Source organism: Sarcophilus harrisii, chromosome 3, assembly GCF_902635505.1.
Source record: "Sarcophilus harrisii chromosome 3, mSarHar1.11, whole genome shotgun sequence".
Lineage (NCBI taxonomy): Eukaryota > Metazoa > Chordata > Mammalia > Dasyuromorphia > Dasyuridae > Sarcophilus > Sarcophilus harrisii.
Genome location: NC_045428.1, coordinates 539,282,715 through 539,302,277, shown reverse-complemented (window position 1 = coordinate 539,302,277; position 19,563 = coordinate 539,282,715). Strand labels below are relative to the sequence as shown.

The 19,563-nt window shown below is 47.5% G+C and overlaps 2 protein-coding genes across 4 annotated transcripts; both read right to left on the bottom strand.

Annotated features, from left to right (window-relative positions):
- Positions 1-306: 306 nt before the first annotated feature.
- GJA4 (gap junction protein alpha 4) lies at positions 307-5,200 on the bottom strand. Of its 3 annotated transcripts, none has more exons than XM_031962101.1 (2): positions 4,941-5,200; positions 307-2,213 (listed from the first exon to the last, which is right to left on the bottom strand). In XM_031962101.1, the coding sequence occupies exon 2, from the start codon at positions 2,194-2,196 to the stop codon at positions 1,132-1,134; it is 1,065 nt and encodes a 354-aa protein (XP_031817961.1). In that variant the 5' UTR covers positions 2,197-2,213; positions 4,941-5,200; the 3' UTR covers positions 307-1,131. The 3 variants fall into 3 exon arrangements, with proteins under 3 accessions (XP_031817961.1, XP_031817962.1, XP_003765395.2); XM_031962102.1 differs by having other exon boundaries at positions 4,986-5,200; XM_003765347.3 differs by lacking the exon at positions 4,941-5,200 and adding an exon at positions 3,380-3,671.
- A 9,221-nt stretch (positions 5,201-14,421) lies between these two features.
- GJB3 (gap junction protein beta 3) lies at positions 14,422-18,938 on the bottom strand. Its single transcript, XM_003765336.3, has 2 exons — positions 18,873-18,938; positions 14,422-16,238 (listed from the first exon to the last, which is right to left on the bottom strand). Exon 2 carries the CDS (start codon positions 16,206-16,208, stop codon positions 15,387-15,389), a length of 822 nt encoding a protein of 273 aa, XP_003765384.1. The 5' UTR covers positions 16,209-16,238; positions 18,873-18,938; the 3' UTR covers positions 14,422-15,386.
- Positions 18,939-19,563: the final 625 nt, after the last annotated feature.

Here is a 19,563-nt window from a genome sequence, read left to right as displayed (position 1 = left end):
TTTGAGCAGATGAAGGCTTTGGTGTCAGTGGGACATCTAGGTAGACTCAATCTAGAAATGAGAAAAGTTGTCTATAGAGATAGATTTGGGAATCATCTGAAAACAAAGGGTTGAGGTCATAGGAATGGATGAAATCATCAAAGAGAAAAAAGAGCTATTGGGACAAAGCCTCGAGGGAGGTAACCCCACCCCTAGGGTTACCAGGTATAAAGAGGAAGGATGTACTCCTCTCTCTATCTGCCCCCCACCTCACCTCCTCATATCCCCTCCTTTCTTCCAACATTAATAAAATGAGGTCACACAGGCTGTCACTCATATTCAAGTCCCATTTATTTTAGAAGAACAAAAAACTGAACATTAGGGGGGGAAAGGTCCCAACCCCACTTTTTCTAGCCCTGGTTTAGCTCCTTTTCTCCAGGGTGGAGTGAGAACACAGATAAAGGAGTCACAGTTTTTGACTAAGGCCCAATGGCTCCAATATGTATACTGGGTGAAGGGCTCCCTTTTGGGCTAATATAGCATAATATAAACCAACCTTTCTTTCTCCAGGGGTATTTTTAAACCTGAGTCCAGGGTGGACCCCTAGATGATGGAACACATCTACCAAGGCTTTGAGAGAGGAATATGACTTGGAAGTCCTGCTCCCTTGGACTTTTACATCAAAAACTTTCAGTCCTAAAAGGACAAGGACTTTTGTCCCTCCCCTTTTCCCTATGACAGTAGGGGATAAATGTGGGTCCCTTTTTCTGTGCAGTTATCACCCCCAGAACCTCCAGCAAGACAGGGGCGAGTTGGAGAGAAAGACACGATCTGGGAATTCTGACCCATTCATCAGCTATCCACAACTGGGTCTACGTAGGCCTTTCCAGGATAGGAAATGGTTCTCTTGGTCCTAGAATAGTCAGTGAGCCCCAATCTGAGCTCACTTACTGCTGTGCTAAAGGACCTTGGGAAGCTCAGAGGTCCAGAGCAACGGGGCTCTGCAGTCCACAGCCCTCAGGTTCCTGGCTACTTCCTTCCTCTCCCTCACATATAGTTTGGAAGGGAGACACCTTCAAGAAAAGAGGCGGAGGGAAATTTCCCTGCTGCTCCCAACAGTTTTGCTTACAAGTTCTGCAAGGCTCGGGCCCCCTACACATACTGTTTCTTGGAGGCTGAGCTGCTGGGGCGGCTGGGGGGGTCGTCTCCACTTTGGGGGGGCTGGGACAGGTAGGGGCCCTCAGAACGCGCCAGCAGGGGCCCCGGCCCGGGGAGCATGTCCTGCTTTTGCGGGGCCAGGCTCTCCTCGGCGTTCAGGTTGGCCCAGTTCTGCTCACTGGACAGCTTGTTGTAGGAGGGGCAGGGAGGCGATGTGGGTGTCTCGCTCATGGGGAGGTAGAAGAACATCCCCTCTGAGTAGGGGTCCCCAGAATTGCTAGCCCCGTTGCCCAGGACTGCGGGGTAGGACCCTGTCCGGCCCCTGACCTGTGAGGCCCTCACCTTCTGCCACATGCAGCGGAAGCTGAGATGGACCAGCTCCATCAGGTTGAGCACCAGGGAGATCAGCCCCACGACCATCATGAAGATGATGAAGATGGTCTTTTCTGTGGGACGGGACACAAAGCAGTCCACCAGGTGTGGGCAGGGTAGGCGCTGGCACACGTACACGGGGGCCATCATCCAGCCGTAGAGCCGCCACTGCCCGTAGAGGAAGCCCGCCTCCAGCAGGCTCTTGCAGACCACGCTGGCCACATAGGTGCCCATCAGCGCACCCTGGATGCGCAGGTGCCCGTCTTCGGAGATGGGGATCTTGGCTATCTGGTGCTCCACGGTGGCCAGCGCCTGCTCCACTCGGGGGTCCTTGGTCTGCAGCATGCCCAGCTCGCTCTTCTTCTGCCGCAGCTGCTCCTCCCTCCGCGACAGGTAGATGACGTGGCCCAGGTAGACCAGAGTGGGTGTGCTGACAAAGAGGAACTGCAGGACCCAGAAGCGGATGTGAGAGATGGGGAAGGCTTGATCATAGCAGACGTTGGTGCAGCCAGGCTGGGCCGTGTTACACTCAAAGTCCGACTGCTCGTCTCCCCAAACCGACTCCCCGGCGAGCCCCAGAATGAGGATCCTGAAGATAAACAGCACCGACAGCCAGATCTTGCCGATCACCGTCGAGTGCTCCTGGACCTGGTCTAGCAGTTTCTCTAGAAAACCCCAGTCACCCATTGTTTCACAGCTTTTCTCTGTGAGAAGAAACAAGAGAGAGTTGGAGAAAGGATGAGGACACAGGGGAAAGACTCTCAGGTACACTTATAATCCCCCCTTCTACCCACCAGAGGTAATGGGAGGAAGCTGTGTGAGCAGGGCTCAGCTGGACCTGGGATGGGGCTTGGGGGATAAAAGCACTTCTCCTCCAGATGCTAGGGCTGCCCTACTAAGCGCAGCTGGGCTGGGAGGAAGCCCTTTTTACAGCCCTTTAACCTTCCTGGGGCAGACAGGTTTGTGTGTGTGAAAGGATGGAGAAGCCCCGTCATCAGGGAGGGCACGTGCCAGCCAGCTAGGAGCAGTGCTGATAAGAGCTCCTTACCCACGGAAGGGAAACAGGGCTGAAATTAAATGACCAATTAACCGGTGACTTTTTTTTCACACAATTCTTCAAGTAGCTCTTTTTTAGCTCCTTTACTCAGGAATTTTCCACAACCACTCAACCAACCTCAGGAAGCTCATTCCTGAGCAGAGGGAGGGTCCAGGGCTTGGGTCCCTGTACTTGCCCAGAGAAAGGCCCCATGTTGGTGGGGTCCACTTTCCAGAACCTCTCTGTGTCAGCTCAGCTTTGGTGCACCGGGGAAAACAAAGGGAATTTCCTAATCAGAATCCCCACCATTTGTAATGACACTTTGTTCTCTAGTTTAGGGGAGGGCGGGTGGGGTAACAGCATGTAACCCAGTTTGGCTGAAAACTGAGTCTTTCCTCCTATCATGGAATCAGAGTTGAGAGTAAAGGTGTTCTGGGCTAAAGATTGCTTCCTACGGGTGATGGAAGGTAGAGGTCCTAGGTCTGAGGAACTCAACAGCTCGAAGCTGGAACCCCAGGCTTTTGGAACTCTCATCAGATTGGATACCCCTGAACCAAGTCCCGGTCCTCTCCAAGAGAGCTCAGTTTTTCAGGTCTGCTTTTGAGAGAGGGAGGGAGGGAGGGATCCCCAGGAGAAACCGGGAATCTCCTAACCCACAGAAGGAAGTTATGGGGGTCACTCCTGGCTGTTGTCCTCCTTGGAGAGGGCCAGGAACCCCGGGCTGTCACCACAGCCCGCATCCATCCATTCCATGGCTTTCACTCCTCAGGAGCAGCAGAGAGCAAGAGGGAAACCGAGGGCCCGAGAGCTGCAGGAAAGGGGAGCGGCTCTTACCTCCAAGGTCGAGGGGCAGGTGAAGCAGAGGCCAAGGCCAAGGACTCCGGGTGCACTTAGGCAAGAAGTCTGCCCTCCGGCCTCCCCTCCCCAAGGCTCCACATTGGGACTGGCTTTGGCTGACCCGGGGAGCGCTGCCCCAGGCTCACGGTGGCGGTCCCTGCCCCGCACCTGACTCGGCCGGCCTGGATGGAGGTTGTGGGAAAGGCAAGGCAAGCAAGAAGTCCCGGGGGTGGTCCCCGTGCCCTTGCAGGGGAGTCAGAGCCCCAGCCCTGCAGCTGGCAGCTGTCCGCAGCTTAATAATAGCTGGGAAGGCGGGGAGAAGGAAGTGGGGGCGGGGGCCAGGGGCCCGTGGGCTGAGCTTTTTTTTTTTTTTTTAAAGAGATAGGGGTGGGGGTGCGTGCGTGCGTGTGTGTGTGTGTGTGTGTGTGTGTGTGTGTGTGTGTGTGTGTATCCATGGTGAGGGGATGAGTAGTGGGATGGAAGGGGGAAAGGTTCCAGTGACACTTCTGGATCAAATCCCACTTGTAGAGCTTCATTCCCATGGCTAAAGTCAAACAAGCATGCTCCTCTCCCTTAGACTTTCTGATAGCCCTGAGAAAAAACCCCAGAGGACCTGATCGTGGTCCTGGATTACCCTGTGGTTTGTAGGTGGCTTCCCTTGATAGTTTTAAAAGGGAGCTAAACTGGGGAGTTTGGGGCTACCTAGGGGAGAGAGTAGATGGATCTGTGACTACTGATCCTATAGAGAAATTCTTCCCATGAATGTGGTCATATATTTATTTCCTAGATACAGAACCTGTAAACAGGCACTCTTTCTTCCTTTCTTCCTCCTCCTTCTCTTCCTTCTCCTTCAACTCTTCTTCCTCTTCCTTCTCTAATTCCTCCTCCTCCACTTTTTTCTTCTTCTTCCTCTTCCTCTTCTCTTCCCCCTCTCCCTCCTTTTCCTCCTTCCTCTCTTCCTTCTGCTTTTCTTCTTTTTCTTCCTCCTCCTCCTCTTTCTCTTCCCTTCCATTTTCTTCCCTTCTCTCCTTTCTTTTTCTCTCTCTATTCCCTCCAAGGTGACAGAAGCGGAGGGTTATTGTGTCCTATCAAGAGCACTGAAAAAGCCCTGAGAAGCTATGGAAACTGGAAGTGATGATGCCTTACCTAGGTCCCCTGCCTCCCATGAGGATGTCCTTGGTAAAGGCAACATAGTTGTACATGAAAGAGCCAGGACACCTGGTCAGTCATTCAGTCAGCGTTTATTAAGTACCTACTACATGCCAGGTACTGTGTGAAGTTCTGAAGAGTCAAAGAAAAGTGAGAGTTCCCCCTTTCAAGGAGTTTGGTCTAGTTCTGCCATTCACTGGCTATGTCACTTTCCTTTCCGTGCCTCAGTTTCCCTGTCTGTAAAGTGGGGGGATGGTCTAAGTGTTCTCTAAGATTTCTCTCTCATAACTGACCCTCAATTTAGTTCAACAAGCATTAATTAAGCCTCATGCTATATCTAAAACAAGAATGAAAACAGCCGAGTCCTTTAGGGAGCATACTTCTCAGGTAGGGAAGGCATAACACATACCCAGATGAGTAAATACAAACTCTTTTCAGGAGGAGAGAGCATTACCAATCGGCAGGATCAGGAGGAGCTCCGGGAGCCATCTTCGACGAGAAGACCTTCCCGAACTGAGACTTAAGGCAGACAAAAAATTCAAAGAGATGGGACGAGGAAGGATTGCATTCTAGGCCCAGAGATAGCCGAGTTCTGGTGGATTAAGCAAGCTTGGCTGCTTGAGCACAGAGGGGTGAAATGGGAAAGTAAGACAGGAAATAGAAGTTGCCTCCAGATTGTGGAGGGCTTTAAATGCCAGCCTGAAGAGTTTCTATTTTGGGCTTAGAAGCAATAGGGAGCCTTGAAGCAGGGTGGGGAGCTAGGGTGGTGAGAACTCCTCTCTGAACTTTGTGTGGGCCCAAGTGGAGGCACCTACTTCAGTGACCCCTGGGGGCCTGAGAAACTGGACAGCTTGCAGCCTTTCCTCCTTCTCTTTGACCCTTTCCTCCTTGTCCCTCCCTGGGGGACTTCCAGAGAGCCAATGCGCTCTGCTTCTTACAAAGGGCGATTGAGGGAATGACGTTAGTCCTCATCCTGATGTACTCCTGGGGATGCTGCTGGGAGAGCAGCAATGGGAAGAGGCTGGGAAACCAGCTTGGGAGATGGGCCCAATGCCTGACTGACAAAGCAGGAAATCACAGAATTTCCAAAGTCCTCATATAGCCCAACTCCAGACCCAAATGAAGTCTCACTCCAGCTCAACCAGTGCTTTCAAGTTTATTTCTGGAATCCAGAATGGATTTTCCTCTCCAGGGCCTTAGATCTAGGCACCTCAGAATTTGGAACTCAAAACTTAAAAAAAAAAGTTCAAAAAGTTGTTTTAATATGTAATTGGGGAAATAAAATATTTTAAATTTAAAAAGAGGAAGATACTTCAGAAAGTATCTGGCTCAACCCATCATTAGATGAAAACTGGGAAGATAAAACTCTGATTTCAGAGCCAGTATTCTCCCCACTCTATCACTACCACTCATCTAGCCTCTGCTTGAAATCTTCAGTGAAGAGGATTCCCCCCTCTCCTTTTGAGGTAGTCCATGTAGCTTCCTAACCATTAGGAGGGTTTTCCTTACAAATCTGTCTCTCTGTTACTTCTGCTTCTTCCCTATAACTGTCTCCCTGGAGCTGAATGGAATAAATATGTGAAAACCTTGTCTTTTCTGAAAGTAGGTAGCACAATGAATAAAGTGCCAGTTCTGGAACAGGAAGATTCATCTTCCTTAATTAAAATTTAGTCTCAGCAACTCTGAGATACCACTACACACCTCTGAGATTGGCTAGAATAACAGGAAAAGATATTGATGAATGTTGGAGGGGATGTGGGAAAACTGGGACTCTGATGCATTGTTGGTGGAGTTGTGAATACATCCAGCCATTCTGGAGAGCAATCTGGAATTTTGCCCCAAAAGTTATCAAACTGTGCAATACCCTTTGATCCAGCAGTGCTACTACTGGGCTTATACCCCAAAGAGATACTAAAGAAGGGAAAGGGACCTGTATGTGCCAAAATGTTTGTGGCAGCCCTGTTTGTAGTGGCTAGAAACTGGAAAATGAACGGATGCCCATCAATTAGAGAATGGTTGGGTAAACTGTGATATATGAATGTTATGGAATATTATTGTTCTGTAAGAAATGACCAGCAGGAGGAATACAGAGAGGTTTGGAGAGATTTACATGAACTGATGCTGAGTGAAATGCGCAGAACCAGATCATTGTACATGGCAACAATAAGATTATATGAAGTCAATCCTGATGGATGTGGCTCTTTTCAACAATGAGATGATTGAGGCCATTTCCAATGATCTTGTGAAGAGAGTTATTTATACTTAGACAGAGGATTGTGGGAACTGAGAATGGATCACAACATAACATCCTCACTCTTTTTGGTATTGTTCGCTTGCATTTTGTTTTCTTATTCATTTTTGATCTGATTTTTCTTGTGCAGCAAGAGAATTGTATAAATATGTTTACATATATTGGATTTGACATATATTTTAACATGTAAAAAATAAAATTTAGTCTCAGACATTTAATAGCTATGTGACTCTGAGCAAATGTCTTGACCCTAATTACCTCAATTTTTTCATTTATAAAATGAGCTAGAGAAGAAGATAATAAATCACTCCACTATTTCTGCCAAGAAAACCTCAAATGAGGTCACCAGATACAACTGAAAAATGACTGAATTGAACATCAAGTTGGGGACAAAAATGGGAATTGTCAGGGTTCCTGGGAGCTACACATAAATACATACATATACATATATAGACACAATATCTAGGGCAATGTGGGGTCTACTTCACTGACTTCCAGATCTTTAGACCTTCTCAAAAATCTTTCCCACAGTTACTTAGCATTTGCTAATCATCATTCATCCATGAAAAGAAATAAAGAAAAGGGGCAGCTAGGTGGAGCAGTGGATAGAGCACCAGTCCTGAAGTCAGGAGGACCTGAATTCAAATATGACCTCAGACACTTAACACTGCCTAGCTGTGTGACCCTGGGCAAATCGCTTAATCCAAATTGCCTCAGCAAGAAAAAAGAAAGAAAGAAAGAAAAAAAGAAATGAAGAAAAATGCATACCTTGAATGAGGTGGTCTCTATTTGTAGAGATAAAGCATCCTCCTCATGTGCGGTAACTCCCTCATTTTAACGATAGAGAAACTGAAGTCCAATGAGGTAAAGTGACTTGGAAGGAACCATGTCACCACAGGGAGTGAACAAAGAGGAGGCAACATGGTAATAATTATAACAATAACAGTAACTAGCATTTATATAGTGTTTTAAAGTTTGTAAAATGATTTACAAATATTATCTTTTTATCAATGGAAAATACACTGCTTTGAGTCACAGAACCTGGATTCCTGACTTTTGGTCCTTTTTAACTAATCTCTGTGGACTCCAGTTTTCTTGTTGTCTAGGAGGAGTTTGTCCTGTTCAATTCAGAGTATAAACTGAAATGCATCTCTCTGTCTTATTTTTATCATCCATCCATCCATCCATCCATTCATCTATCATCTATCTATCTATCTATCTATCTATCTATCTATCTATCTATCTATCATTACAGGTGAAGTTTTGAATGTTGTGGATTACCTCAGCAGTATACTTTTCAGAGATGTCCCCATTGATAACGAGATTTTCATACTCATCGCCAGAGCTAACACTGTGTTTGGGAGACTCCAAAGGAAAATGTGGGAGAGGAGAGGAATTAGACTGACTATCAAACTGAAGGTCTACAGAGCCATTGTTGTATAGCACCATACCAGGAAACAGAATTGCTTCCATTTGAATTATCTTAGGAAGATTCTGAAGATCACCTGGCAGGACAAAATACCAGGCACTAAGGTCTTTTCTTCAACTAAACTGCCCAGCATTCCAACTCTATTGCAGAGAGCACAACTCTGTTGGACTGACCACATTGTTCGAATACCAAATGTGCACTTTCCAAAAAAGATTATTTTATGGAGAACTCACACAGGACAAGTGCTTATAAGATGGTCAGAAAAAGTGATACAGGGTCATCCTCAAGGTCTCTCTTAAGAACTTCAGAATTGATTATATGATGTGGCACACATTGGCACAGAACTATACCATATACTGTGCCCTCATTAGAGAAGATGCTGTGCTTTATGAGCAAAGCAAGAAATGTGAGATGTGCAAAGTTAGAGAAGCTACCTCAAATGTTCATATGGACTATTTGTATCTGACCTGTGGTAGAACATTCCAAACTCATCTTGGTCTGATACCATAGCTGGACACACTGAAACTTGATTCTAACATAGTGATGTCATTTTGGTTCTTTTTGAGAACAAAGGACAACTATTTATCTATCTATCATCTGTCATCTATCCATCCTTTCATCATTTATCTATATTTGTGTGATCGTGATTATTGGTTTTTCTTGAACATACAATCTGGTAACAGAGGTTTTGTTTTTAATAGAAGGGAGAGAAGGCAGATATGAAAAAAAATAAAATTTAGTTAAAAACAAAAAAGCAAATTTGAGGGGATGGGTTGAGATGGCTTCTGAGAATCATCCTTTCCAGCTTTGTGTCTATGATACTAACCCCTATGACCTCCTCCCATCTTGTGACCCCTTCCCATTTTGCAGTTTATAGTTTCTGAAAAATTATCCATAAGCCAAATGTTTATAAATCATATCAATCAATCAATGAGGATTTATTAAATGCCTACCATGGACCAAACATTCTCCTAGGTGCTGCAGAAATAAAGAATGAAGCAATTGATACTTGCAAGAAGGTAACATTCTAATGGGGGAGAAAAGTGCCTATGAAAATACATACCTATATATGTGTGTGTGTATATATAGCATAAAATAAATAAACATAATATATGAAATAGTTAAATAAAAGGTAGTTTGGAAGAGAGTACACTAGTAGTTGTAGGGGAAATTTAAAAAAAAAAGCTTCAGGCAGGTGATGGGGCTTGAGCAGAATCTTATGAATCAGTCAATCAATGAATATTAAACATCTGCTATGTGCCAGGCACTGTGTACTAAATGCTGGGGATACAAAAGGAGGGGAAAGAGCGTTCCTTCCTCAAGGAGTTAAAGATCTAAGGGGAATATTAAAGGAAGTTAGGTATTCTGCAGCAGAGAGATAGGGTAGCATCCAGGCATGGGGATAATGTAAAGGTGTGGTGTGGAGATGGGAGATGATGGAGTGTTGTGTAGGAGAAAAGTGAATAGGTTACTTTGGCTAGATTGAAGGGAGAACAAAATCTAATGAGGCTGGAAAGTCTGGGCCTGGTTGTGCAGGGTTTGTATTTGATTCTAAAGGTACAAAAGGAGCCACTGGAGTTGATTGAGTAGGAAAGTCATAGAACTAGGTGTGTACGGAAATTTAATTTGGCAGCAGTGTGTAGAACACACTGGAGTGGGGAGAGACTGGAGGCTGGAAGTTCCATTAGGGAGTGGCTTCTAATCATGCACGTGAGAAGTAATGAGGGTTTTTGAGTGAAGTGAAAGTGGGGTGGGATGCAAGGGATTCTGTGAGGGCAGACACAGCAAGATCTGGTACCCACGTGAGTTTGTGTGGTGAGTAAGAGGAGTCCAAGTAATGCTGAAGTTACAATTCAGAGCTGAGTGATCAGATTAGAAGGATGGGAGTGCCTTTGGGGATGCTGGGAAGAGGGGAGAGTTTGGGAAGGGGAAAATAAGGGCAGCAGAATCCTAGCTGTGTCTGTATCTGACAGACTCCGGTGCTAGGAATCTGGACACCTGAGTTCTTTTGTCCTGGCTGACGCCCTGTTTAGTTCCCAAGCAATCCCCTTCATTTTTCTGGATCTTACTTTTCTTGCTGTGTACCATGAAGGGGCTCGACTAAAGCCATTCCAGATTTCTCTAGCCTATGAGTCTGTTGTAAAGCAAATCATTTAAAAAATGGGAGAGCTGAGGTACAGAGGCAATCAGTGACTTTTTTTGACTATATATCTCGCAAATGTTGAAGGCAGAAGTTTTTTTCCAGGTAGGAGAAGGGGTGGGGGGAAGAAGGGGAAAACTTGCAACAAAAGGTTATGCAAGGGTAAATGTTGGAAAAATAACCAATGCCTATGCTTTGTAAATAAAAAGCTTTAATAATAATAATAATAATAAAGACTAAGTTGCAGAGAAGGCACTGATCTCTATTGGGAGAGGGAATTTGAGTGGTGCAAGTGTACTATAGCAATGAAAGAGTTAGTCTCCCCGAAAGCGTCAGATTGTGTACTGGGTGCTGGAGCACAAAGAGAAATCAGAAGCTTACACCATCTCTGCCTCCTGACTGCCTTCAAGCCCCAGCCCACATCACTTTCTACAGGAAGCCTTTCCCAATCTTTATTAATTGTAATACCTACCTTTTGTTTCTTTTGTGAAAACAAAGTAGGCCATCTTTTATCTCAATTCTTACTAACTTTTAATTACTGAATGGGTGTTGCCCCAGACAAACTGAGACCTTAGCATAAAAAGGCCAAGGTTTCCCACTGCAGTCATTTTGACTTGTGTATTGCCACTGGGCTTCAATGATTCAGGAGGAGAGAGTAGGGCTAGTGACTTTGCACAGCTCTTCGTCACTTCAGTCAGTTCAGTGCAAGTTAAGACAAACCCCTTCTGGTGCCATTGGATCTCTTTGAGAATGAACGAGGAACAGCAATTTCCTATTTAACCAGTTTGTACATAGTTGTTTGCAGGGCTCCTCCATTAGACTGTGAGCTCCCTGAGGTTGGGGAGGGGTCTTCTTGTTTTTCTTTGTACTCCATCTCCTTTCCCATAGTAAATGCTTAATAAACAGTTCTTGAGTGACTGGGACCTGAACTGTTTCAGTAGCAAGGTGATTCCCTGAACTGGATCTGAAGGAGCCTTTCCTCTCATTGTACGTCAGCACGTTCTGATCTCACAGAAGGATCCTGGGATAAACCCACTTCTTGCCTCCAGAACACAGCCCTCACTCCCTCTCTTTAGGGCATCCTGCCTTAGTAGTTGGGCTTTAGGCTCCTGAAAGAAAAAGCTGGAGGCTTGAGCTTGATTCTCACAGGTAAGGGGGAGGATCAACTTTTTCTAGGAGAGAGGGATGTTTAGAGACTGTGAGTCAGTGAGTGAGTGAGAAGGTCGGTGCATGACAGAGTGTGTGAGTCAGCCTGGCGGAGGGGATGTGAACATGAGCCTAACCGGGGGGGGGGGGGGGGGGGGGGGGGGGGGCGGGGGGGGGGGGGGGGGGGGGGGGGGGTAGGAGAGGGACTACACGCATCCATGAATAAAACTATGTAAGAACGCTTGAGTCGTCATTGTCTGAGAGAAGGGTGTGATTGTTTACATGCTTGAAAGAGACACTCATTGGACTTACCTGTGCATGACTGGCTGTGTGCTTAACAGGGAGAGGCAATGGAAAAGGTGTGAGACTTTGGGATTTGGGGTAAGGATGCTTTTGTGCTAGTTGGACTCCCTGTTGTGAGAGACAGTGTGGTGTAATGGTTAGAGAACTGGTCCGAGGAGCACAGAGACCTGGATTTAAGTCAGTACTCTGATACATACTAGCTATGTGGCCCTTAGTTCTCAGAGCGCTACGTGGTACTCTAAGTTTCATAGAAGGGGGTGACTCACATTGATATAGGGAATTCCATTATCTAGGGGATCCCTAAATAAAGGACAGCTTTAGTCCCTATCCTGCTTGCAGCAATATATAGAAATATCTTCTACACAGGTCCTAAGTTCCTCAGAGACCAGCTAGTCCAATTGAGGCTGTATTGAGAGGTACAAATTCAAAGAATAAGGAGTAAGGAATATACCCAGATCACACTTGGAGTAGAGATCCCTTATGGATGCCACATTTTATAATTTGTGACTCTAAGAAGTGTATGGCAACAAGTGTGGTGAAGGGTCCTGAGGTCAGGACATATGAAGATCCACTGAAAGAGCTAGAAATGTTTAGCCTGGAGAAAAGAAGGCTCAGGAAGGGCATGAGAACTGCCTTCAAGTATTAGAAGGACTGTCAGGTAGAAGAGATATGGGACTTGTTTTCATTGGTCACTGAGGACAGATTCCAGATCAATGGGTGGAAGTTGCAAAGAGGCAAATTTAGGTTTGATATGAGGAGATGCTTCCTAAGGGGCAAAGGGCTGCCTTGTTATCTAGTTGGTTCCTCCTTATTGGACCTCTCAATGAAAGGAGCGGATATTAGCCACTTGTTGGGCAATCTTAAGGAGCTGCCCTTCTCAGTTGCCATTTGGATTGATGGATGCTAAAGTCCTTTCTAGTTTTAGAATTATGTGATTCTATGAAACCGAGAACCAGAGAGGTCAGGAATTTTCTTAGTAACACAGACAGAGTAAGGTCATGATTTGAAATCATGATTTCTTTTCCAAATCCAGTGCTTGTTCAACAATAATTCATATTCATATCTATATCTGTACCCATCATCCATCTATCTGTCATCTATATCTATCTCTGATGAAAATTGGTTTCTTCATCTGTTCAATGAGAGACTTAGCCTAGACGATCTCCTCTCATATTCTCTCTCACCCTCCCTCCCTCCACTCAACAGTCTTTGAGATTCAGTGGCAGTTATTTAATTAAATGAGCTGTGTATGTGAGTGTCCCCTCCTGTGATTGTGTACGTAGTGGTGGAGTTGTTGGTTTGTGTCTTTGAGTGAGTCAGTGGGCTTAAGTAGATATAGGAAGTAAAGTTGTCAGAGTGAGTGTGTCTACTTTTGCATAACAAATTCTCCCACTTGCATGCTGTGAAATATATTCGGAAGCTTATAGACTGGAAATTTGGTCATGGTGCCCTCTCCTGGACAACTAAGAGAATCAGGGTCTGTAACTGGCTTATTCCCTTTTCCCTATCCTTGCAGCCCTCAGTCCCACAGGCCGACAGACCTTATAACTTTATCTTCCTACCCTGTAATGTCCTAAAGGCAGCTATAGATGGCATAGTGGATGACTAGACTGGAGTTAGGAAGATATGAGTTCAAGTACGATCTCAAATACTTAACATGTTGAGCAAGTCATTTCAACCCTGCCTCAGTTCTTTCATTTGTATAATGGGGATAATAATAGTGCTTGCCTCCCAGGATTATTGTGAGGATAAAATGAGATGATACTTGTAAAGAGCTTAAAACACTGTATAAATGCTAGCTATGTCAAATGAGATAATGTATTGCAATCTCTTTGAAAACCTTAAGGTATTATATAAATGTCAGCTGTTATTATTATAGCCCCATTCTCACAACCAGCACTCCCTGTTCTCTTTGTACCATTCTCACATTTTCATGTTCCCTAATCCTTTCAAATGTTTTCTCATAATAATAACATGGTTTCATCTCCTTTTCTCATAGCCCTAGTCCTTCATTCCCACTGTCTCTGTCCTCCTCAATCATCCACATTCCCATCCTCTCATCCTCTAACCCTGTACTTCATTCCCACTTTCTCATTCCTCTTCTTCAGAATTTCCAAGGTTTCATCTCTAGATCTCCTTTTCTCATAGTTCCAATGCTTCATTTCCACTGTATTTTTCCTCCTCATTCATATCTGCTCATCCACATTCCCCATCCTCTCATCCCCTACCCCTGTACTTCATTCCCACCTTTTCAATCCTCCTCTTCAGAATTTCCAAGGTTTCTTCTCTATATATCCTTTTCTTATATAGCCTCAGTCCTTCATTCCCACTGTCTCTGTCCCCCTCAATCATATCTGTTCATTCTCATCCCCTCATCTCTGTACCCCATTCCCACCTTCTCATTCCTCCTCTTCAGAATTTCCAAGTTCCAATATCTCCTTTTCTTATATCCCCAATCTTCATCCCCACTGTCTCTGCCCTCTCGATCATATCTGCTCATCCACTTCCTCATCCCCTCATCCCCTACCCCTGTACCCCATTCTCATATTTTCATTCCTCCTCTTCAGAATTTTCAAGGTCTCCCTGCCTGGGAGGATTGGAGGAGCCCAGTGACCTCATGATTATAGAAAAGAAAAAGAAACCATACTATTTTATTGAATCTCAAGAGGGGATCATATCCTTCTTTCCATTCTCACCTATTGATGTCCAGAGCGATTCAGGCCTTCAAACTTGGTTCAAGGTAGATGGAGGGGAGACTCAGTTCCTTAAACCAGCATTCCTGGTGAGTCTGGCCCCAAGCTTCAGAATGGGGACTCCATTGTTGGGCCTGGGAATAAAACCCTCAATGGCCCTGGATTTAGAAGGTTCTTCTGGAGGTTGGGGGCAAGAGAAAGGAAGCTTGTCTCTCCAGCATAGAGGGAGGAGTCTTCCCAAGGGCAAGGGTGAAGTGAACCAGATTGGATTTGGAGGGAGCAGCTAGCTACAGCCTAAGCCCCTGGATACTAGCTGAGTGTCCTTCCTGGATCCTCTTTGTTCTGGTTGCCTAAATCCTTGTGCCTGCCGACATTACCTGCAACCCACCCCGTGGTCTGATCTGCTGGTCCTGTGATCTCCGGTTTGGAAGAAGAGCCCATCTTTGGAAACCTTTCCTTGCTGGCCCCTTGGAGAGAGCAACAGGACTGACCACTAGGCCCCCTGAGCACAGCCTACAGGACTTAGCCCTGGGTAGAGAGAGGATTATTCAGATCTGGTTCAGCAGTCCCCTCTCCAGGCCCGGCTTGTAGAGTAGGGGTTAAAGACAGAAGGGGATACAGTAACCACTCTCCTTCCTCTAGGCCTTCTCTGCCCACACTGATCTTTCCTGAGGTCTCCAGAATAGGGCTAGCTCTCTAAGAGGATTCATTTCCCAGGGTCTCCGCTCTGTGAGTGTCCCCAAGTCACTCCTCCACCTCATTCTCTCCAGCTGCCTTTCCCAGCCCCTGGGGCCCGAGAAATCAGCGGCAGGGGGATTTAGAAGATGGGTTCCCTTGCCCTGCTCAGCCTAGCCCAGGCGGCCCCGGGCTGCTCGCCTTGCTCCGCGCCCAGGTCAGATGAGAGTCAGGTTGGGGGCGGATGCCCGAAGCGCTTCGGCCCCCTTGCCCAGGTTCGCGCCCTCCTCCCCGCCATGGGCCGGCAGCAGGTGGTGGCAGCGGCAGGTGGACGCCCTGCTGGAGGAGGGGGAGTGCAGAGCAGCTCCCTTGCGCTTGACTCCGCGCAGGCTTCGGGATATCCTCTGGGAGATGAGGTAGAAGATCTCACAGACGGTGAGGACGATGCAGATGGCCGAGGCCCCCACCATGAAGAAGGTGAAGACCTTTTTCTCCGTGGGCCTGGCGATGTAGCAGTCCACCGTGTTGGGGCAGGGGCTCACGCCGGCGCACTGCACCAGGCGGGGGAAGGAGAAGCCGTACCACAGCGTGTGCAGGATGTAGAGGAAGACGATCTCCACCACGAACTTGAAAAAGAGGCTCAGCAGGTAGGTCCACCAGAGCCCGCCGTGCTTCTTGCCGGCGTCGTCGTAGAGCCGGGCGCACTTGTCCCCGTGCTTCAGGCGGTGTCTGCGCTCGCGCTCCTCCCGGTAGGCCACGTGCATGATGACCAGCAGCGAGGGGCAGGTGACGAAGATGAGCTGCAGGGCCCACAGCCGGATGTTGGAGATGGGGAAGAAGTGGTCGTAGCAGACGTTGTTGCAGCCCGGCTGGCGCGTATTACAGTCGAAGTCCTTTTGCTCGTCCCCCCAGACCCGCTCGGCCGCCACCACGTACACCAGCACGCGGAAGACGAAGACCACCGAGAGCCAGATCCGGCTGAAAGCCGTCGAGTACTTGTTGACTCCGCTCAGGAGCGACTGCAGAGTCTTCCAGTCCATGGCTCATGGGCTGTGGGGGCCTGGGCCCACCTGGGAGGGTCAAGGAAAGAGAGGCTCAAGGTGGGCCTGGACTGCCGGGAAGGGGGGGGGGACTTGCTTTGGCCCAGGCCGTGAGCTTGGAGGGCTTTGGGTCTCTGAAAGTTCACCCTCGGCTCCCCCCCAAAGAAAGCTTTCATTCCTTCCCCCTGGCTGGAAGCTGTGGGATGATAGGGACAGAGACTGATCCAGGACTCCCGGGTTTCCTGCGGGAAGACACTCACCAAAGGCGCTAATAACGCTCCAGTCCAAGCACGGTTGTGTCTGGGCCAGCCAACGCCTTGTCCCTCCCTCCCTGCCATGTGCAAGTGCTGCCTTGGAGTCCCCGAACCAGTGCATGTGTCTCTGGGTGAATGCTTGTGGATCTGCATGCTCCTGGGGACCCGCCTGGGGATGCCTGCTTGGCAGAGTTCAGCTGTGGGACATCCTGAAGCCGCTTTTCCTGAAAAGGTGTCTCTGTATGTGGGGGTGGGCGGTTGTGTGCCTAGAGAGTAGTGAGCTCGGCTGTGCACTGTGTAATGTATGAGGTGCCTCGAGGGCCGTGGGTGGGAGGGTGCCAGGGTGAGGGTGGGGGGCAAATGGGTCACATGGAGTGTGGGATGTGAAGTGTGAGTGGGGTGGGGATGGCACCAGAGCGAACTGCACGGGCAGGGAAAAGCATGCTGGATTTGGAGTTAGAAGCCCGGGGTTTTAATCCTAACTCCGTCCAATTTTGGGCAAGAAGTGCCCGTAATGGACCTCAGTTTCCTCATCTGTAAAATAAGAGCCACTGTAAAGGTCACTTCCAGCTCGAGATCTGTGATCCTCGAGTCCTTTGGTAGCAGTATCCTGAGGAAGATCCTTCCAACAGGAACAAATTTCTCTTGAGGATTTTTTATTTGAAACCCTTTTCTCATCTCCTAAGAGCAGGAGGCACTGAGATGGTCTCCTTTTCCCCTGAAACATGAACCAAAGTTGCTTCCGACCATTGTCTACCTATTCCTCATCTCCTTTAGCCAACTTTGCACCAACCTCCACATCCCCCTCCTTCTACCACTCTGCCCTTGGGTATATGTTCTTTGGCCGCATGGTTCTCAAGAGTCATTTCCTGTACATGGTCCTCAAGATTTGTTTCCTGCACATGGTCCTGTAGATCACAGGCTATGAGACACTCTAGAGATTTAACTGTGGGATGTGAACTCTGAGCAGGCACCTCTGCAGAATTTGGTACAAGGGTACCTTTGGCATCAGAGAACCTAATCCATTGCGGGCTCTGGCACTTATGCCCTGGATTGGACTTCACTTTTCTGGGGCTCAGTTTCTGTTTTTGCGAAATGAAAAAGTTGGACTTCTTGCACACCTGAAATCTCTTTTCCTACTTTTCCATAGAGAGAGAAGAATATTCATTAGCCTACTTCCCATCATCCTACCAGCAGATTACCTCGAAAAGAGGTCTGTTAGGAGAAGGATGGGTCAGTAGGGGGGGTGGGGGCTACTACATGATCCCCAGTTCTGCTTGTCACTCCCTCTCATGAACTTAAGTAACTCATTGAACTTTAAGGTGAATGGAGCTGGTTCTAGACCTATTTTGATTATATATTTATATTTCAAGCTCTCATTCCTTGTTGGTCTTGTTTGGTTTCAAGAGGCTGTCCCTGAAAAGGGAGGGGGGTTGCTTCTCAGTGGCCCCTGAAACCTTCCTGATTTCTAGACTCCACCCTTACCACCAATTCCATTTAAAACCCCCAACATTGAATCACTGAGAGGACATATTCATGGGGAAGGAATGTCTTCACTGGATTCAGGGCGGAAAGCAGGCGGGGCTTACCCTCCCTCAAGTTGAAGGCGGGAGGTTGGAGAGGGGAGGTGCAGAGTAAGGTTACAACCCCTACCAAGGACTGGAGGAGCAGGTTCTGGGCTCCTGACTCCCCTGACTGAGTTGTCATGGACAGGGGTGGTGGGTGGTACAGAAGGCACTGGGTTTTGCCTAACATCTAAGGGATGGGACTGTCTGATAGAACAACAAAAGTCTTAGCCTTATCCTCTTCTGGACTCTAATTTGGTATGGCATTGAGCTCTGTGAGGGACCTGAAGTTCAGCCTTAGCCCCACGCATGGCAATTCTGGCTCACAGCACATTCCCTACCATCCACTTGAGAGTTGGGGCTTATACCCAAAGTTCCGCTTTCTTCAGGGAAAGAAGATCAGGAGCCTGAATCTTATAACACTTCGCTGGGTTTGGGGGGGACCCCTTTCCCTTCCTCCTGCTTTCTTCTTACTTTTTCTCCTTCCTTCCTCGTGCTCGAGCCACTCCTCTGCTTTCCCCTAACCCTTGGACCCATCCCCATCCTCATCCTGTCCCCATCCCCTGCAGTTGAAGGCATGGAGACCTGTTGGTTCCCAGAAGACCTGAAAAGCAAACTGTTCCCTGACCCATCACCCTTTGAGTCCCCTGAGGCTTCTGCTCCCACCTGCCCAACAGAGTAAGAGACCAGGATGTCCTCAGCCAGCCCTAGCTCAGAAACTATCTCTATCTCCTGCTCTGGCCAATTTTTTTAGAGTGGAAAAGAGGGACCAAGGACAGTGACTATGCCCAGTGGACTCCCCAGCCAATGGCTCTAATCCCCTCTATCCCAGAGGTATCACTTACCCACCGGCTCCTCGTCTTCCAAACCCTGCAAGGAGGCAAGTGAGGGACAGACTTAGACAAGCTGTCCCCGCCTACTTTCTTCTCTCACTGAGCCTGCTCACACCCTCTTCCTCTGGGCGGGGTTGATTTACCCTGCCCAATTGGGCAGGCATGTAATGGGCCAATGCAAGGTGGCAACAAGCTGGATGGGCATGAAGGGATAACCTTGCTGAGACCCTCACATCTGTGAGTGCAGATGATGGGGAGGAAATTTTCAGTCCACAATCTAGGAGGGAATATGGATGGGGAGGGAGTTTCCGGCCAGGGAAAGCCCCACCTGGTTCATCTCTCTATGTTCTAAGAACAATGTCTGAAAGAATCCCCTTCCTCCTTCCCCACAACACTGAGACCCTCACAACCTAGCTGAGACCTCTAGGACCTAAAAAAGGAAAAAAAATTATTAAATCTTTTTGATTTTAAGTAAAGTTATGTGACTGATCCCCATTCCACTCCTACTCCAACCAAGAATTTTTTATAATCGTTCCCTTGCAAAACCATATTTTTCTCTCTCCCTCCCCAACTCTTCCTCCCAGCAAGTAATCGAACATAAGTTAAACATGTGCAATTCTTCTATGCAATTTTCCACATTTATCATGCTGCACAAGAAAAATCAGATCAAAATGGGAAAAAAAGAGAAGCAAACAATAACAAA

What these genes read in the sequence shown, in the direction of transcription:
- GJB3 (XM_003765336.3), bottom strand. Translation starts at nt 16,208, where the DNA reads ATGGACTGGAAGACTCTGCAGTCGCTCCTGAGCGGAGTCAACAAGTAC.
- GJA4 (XM_031962101.1), bottom strand. Translation starts at nt 2,196, where the DNA reads ATGGGTGACTGGGGTTTTCTAGAGAAACTGCTAGACCAGGTCCAGGAG.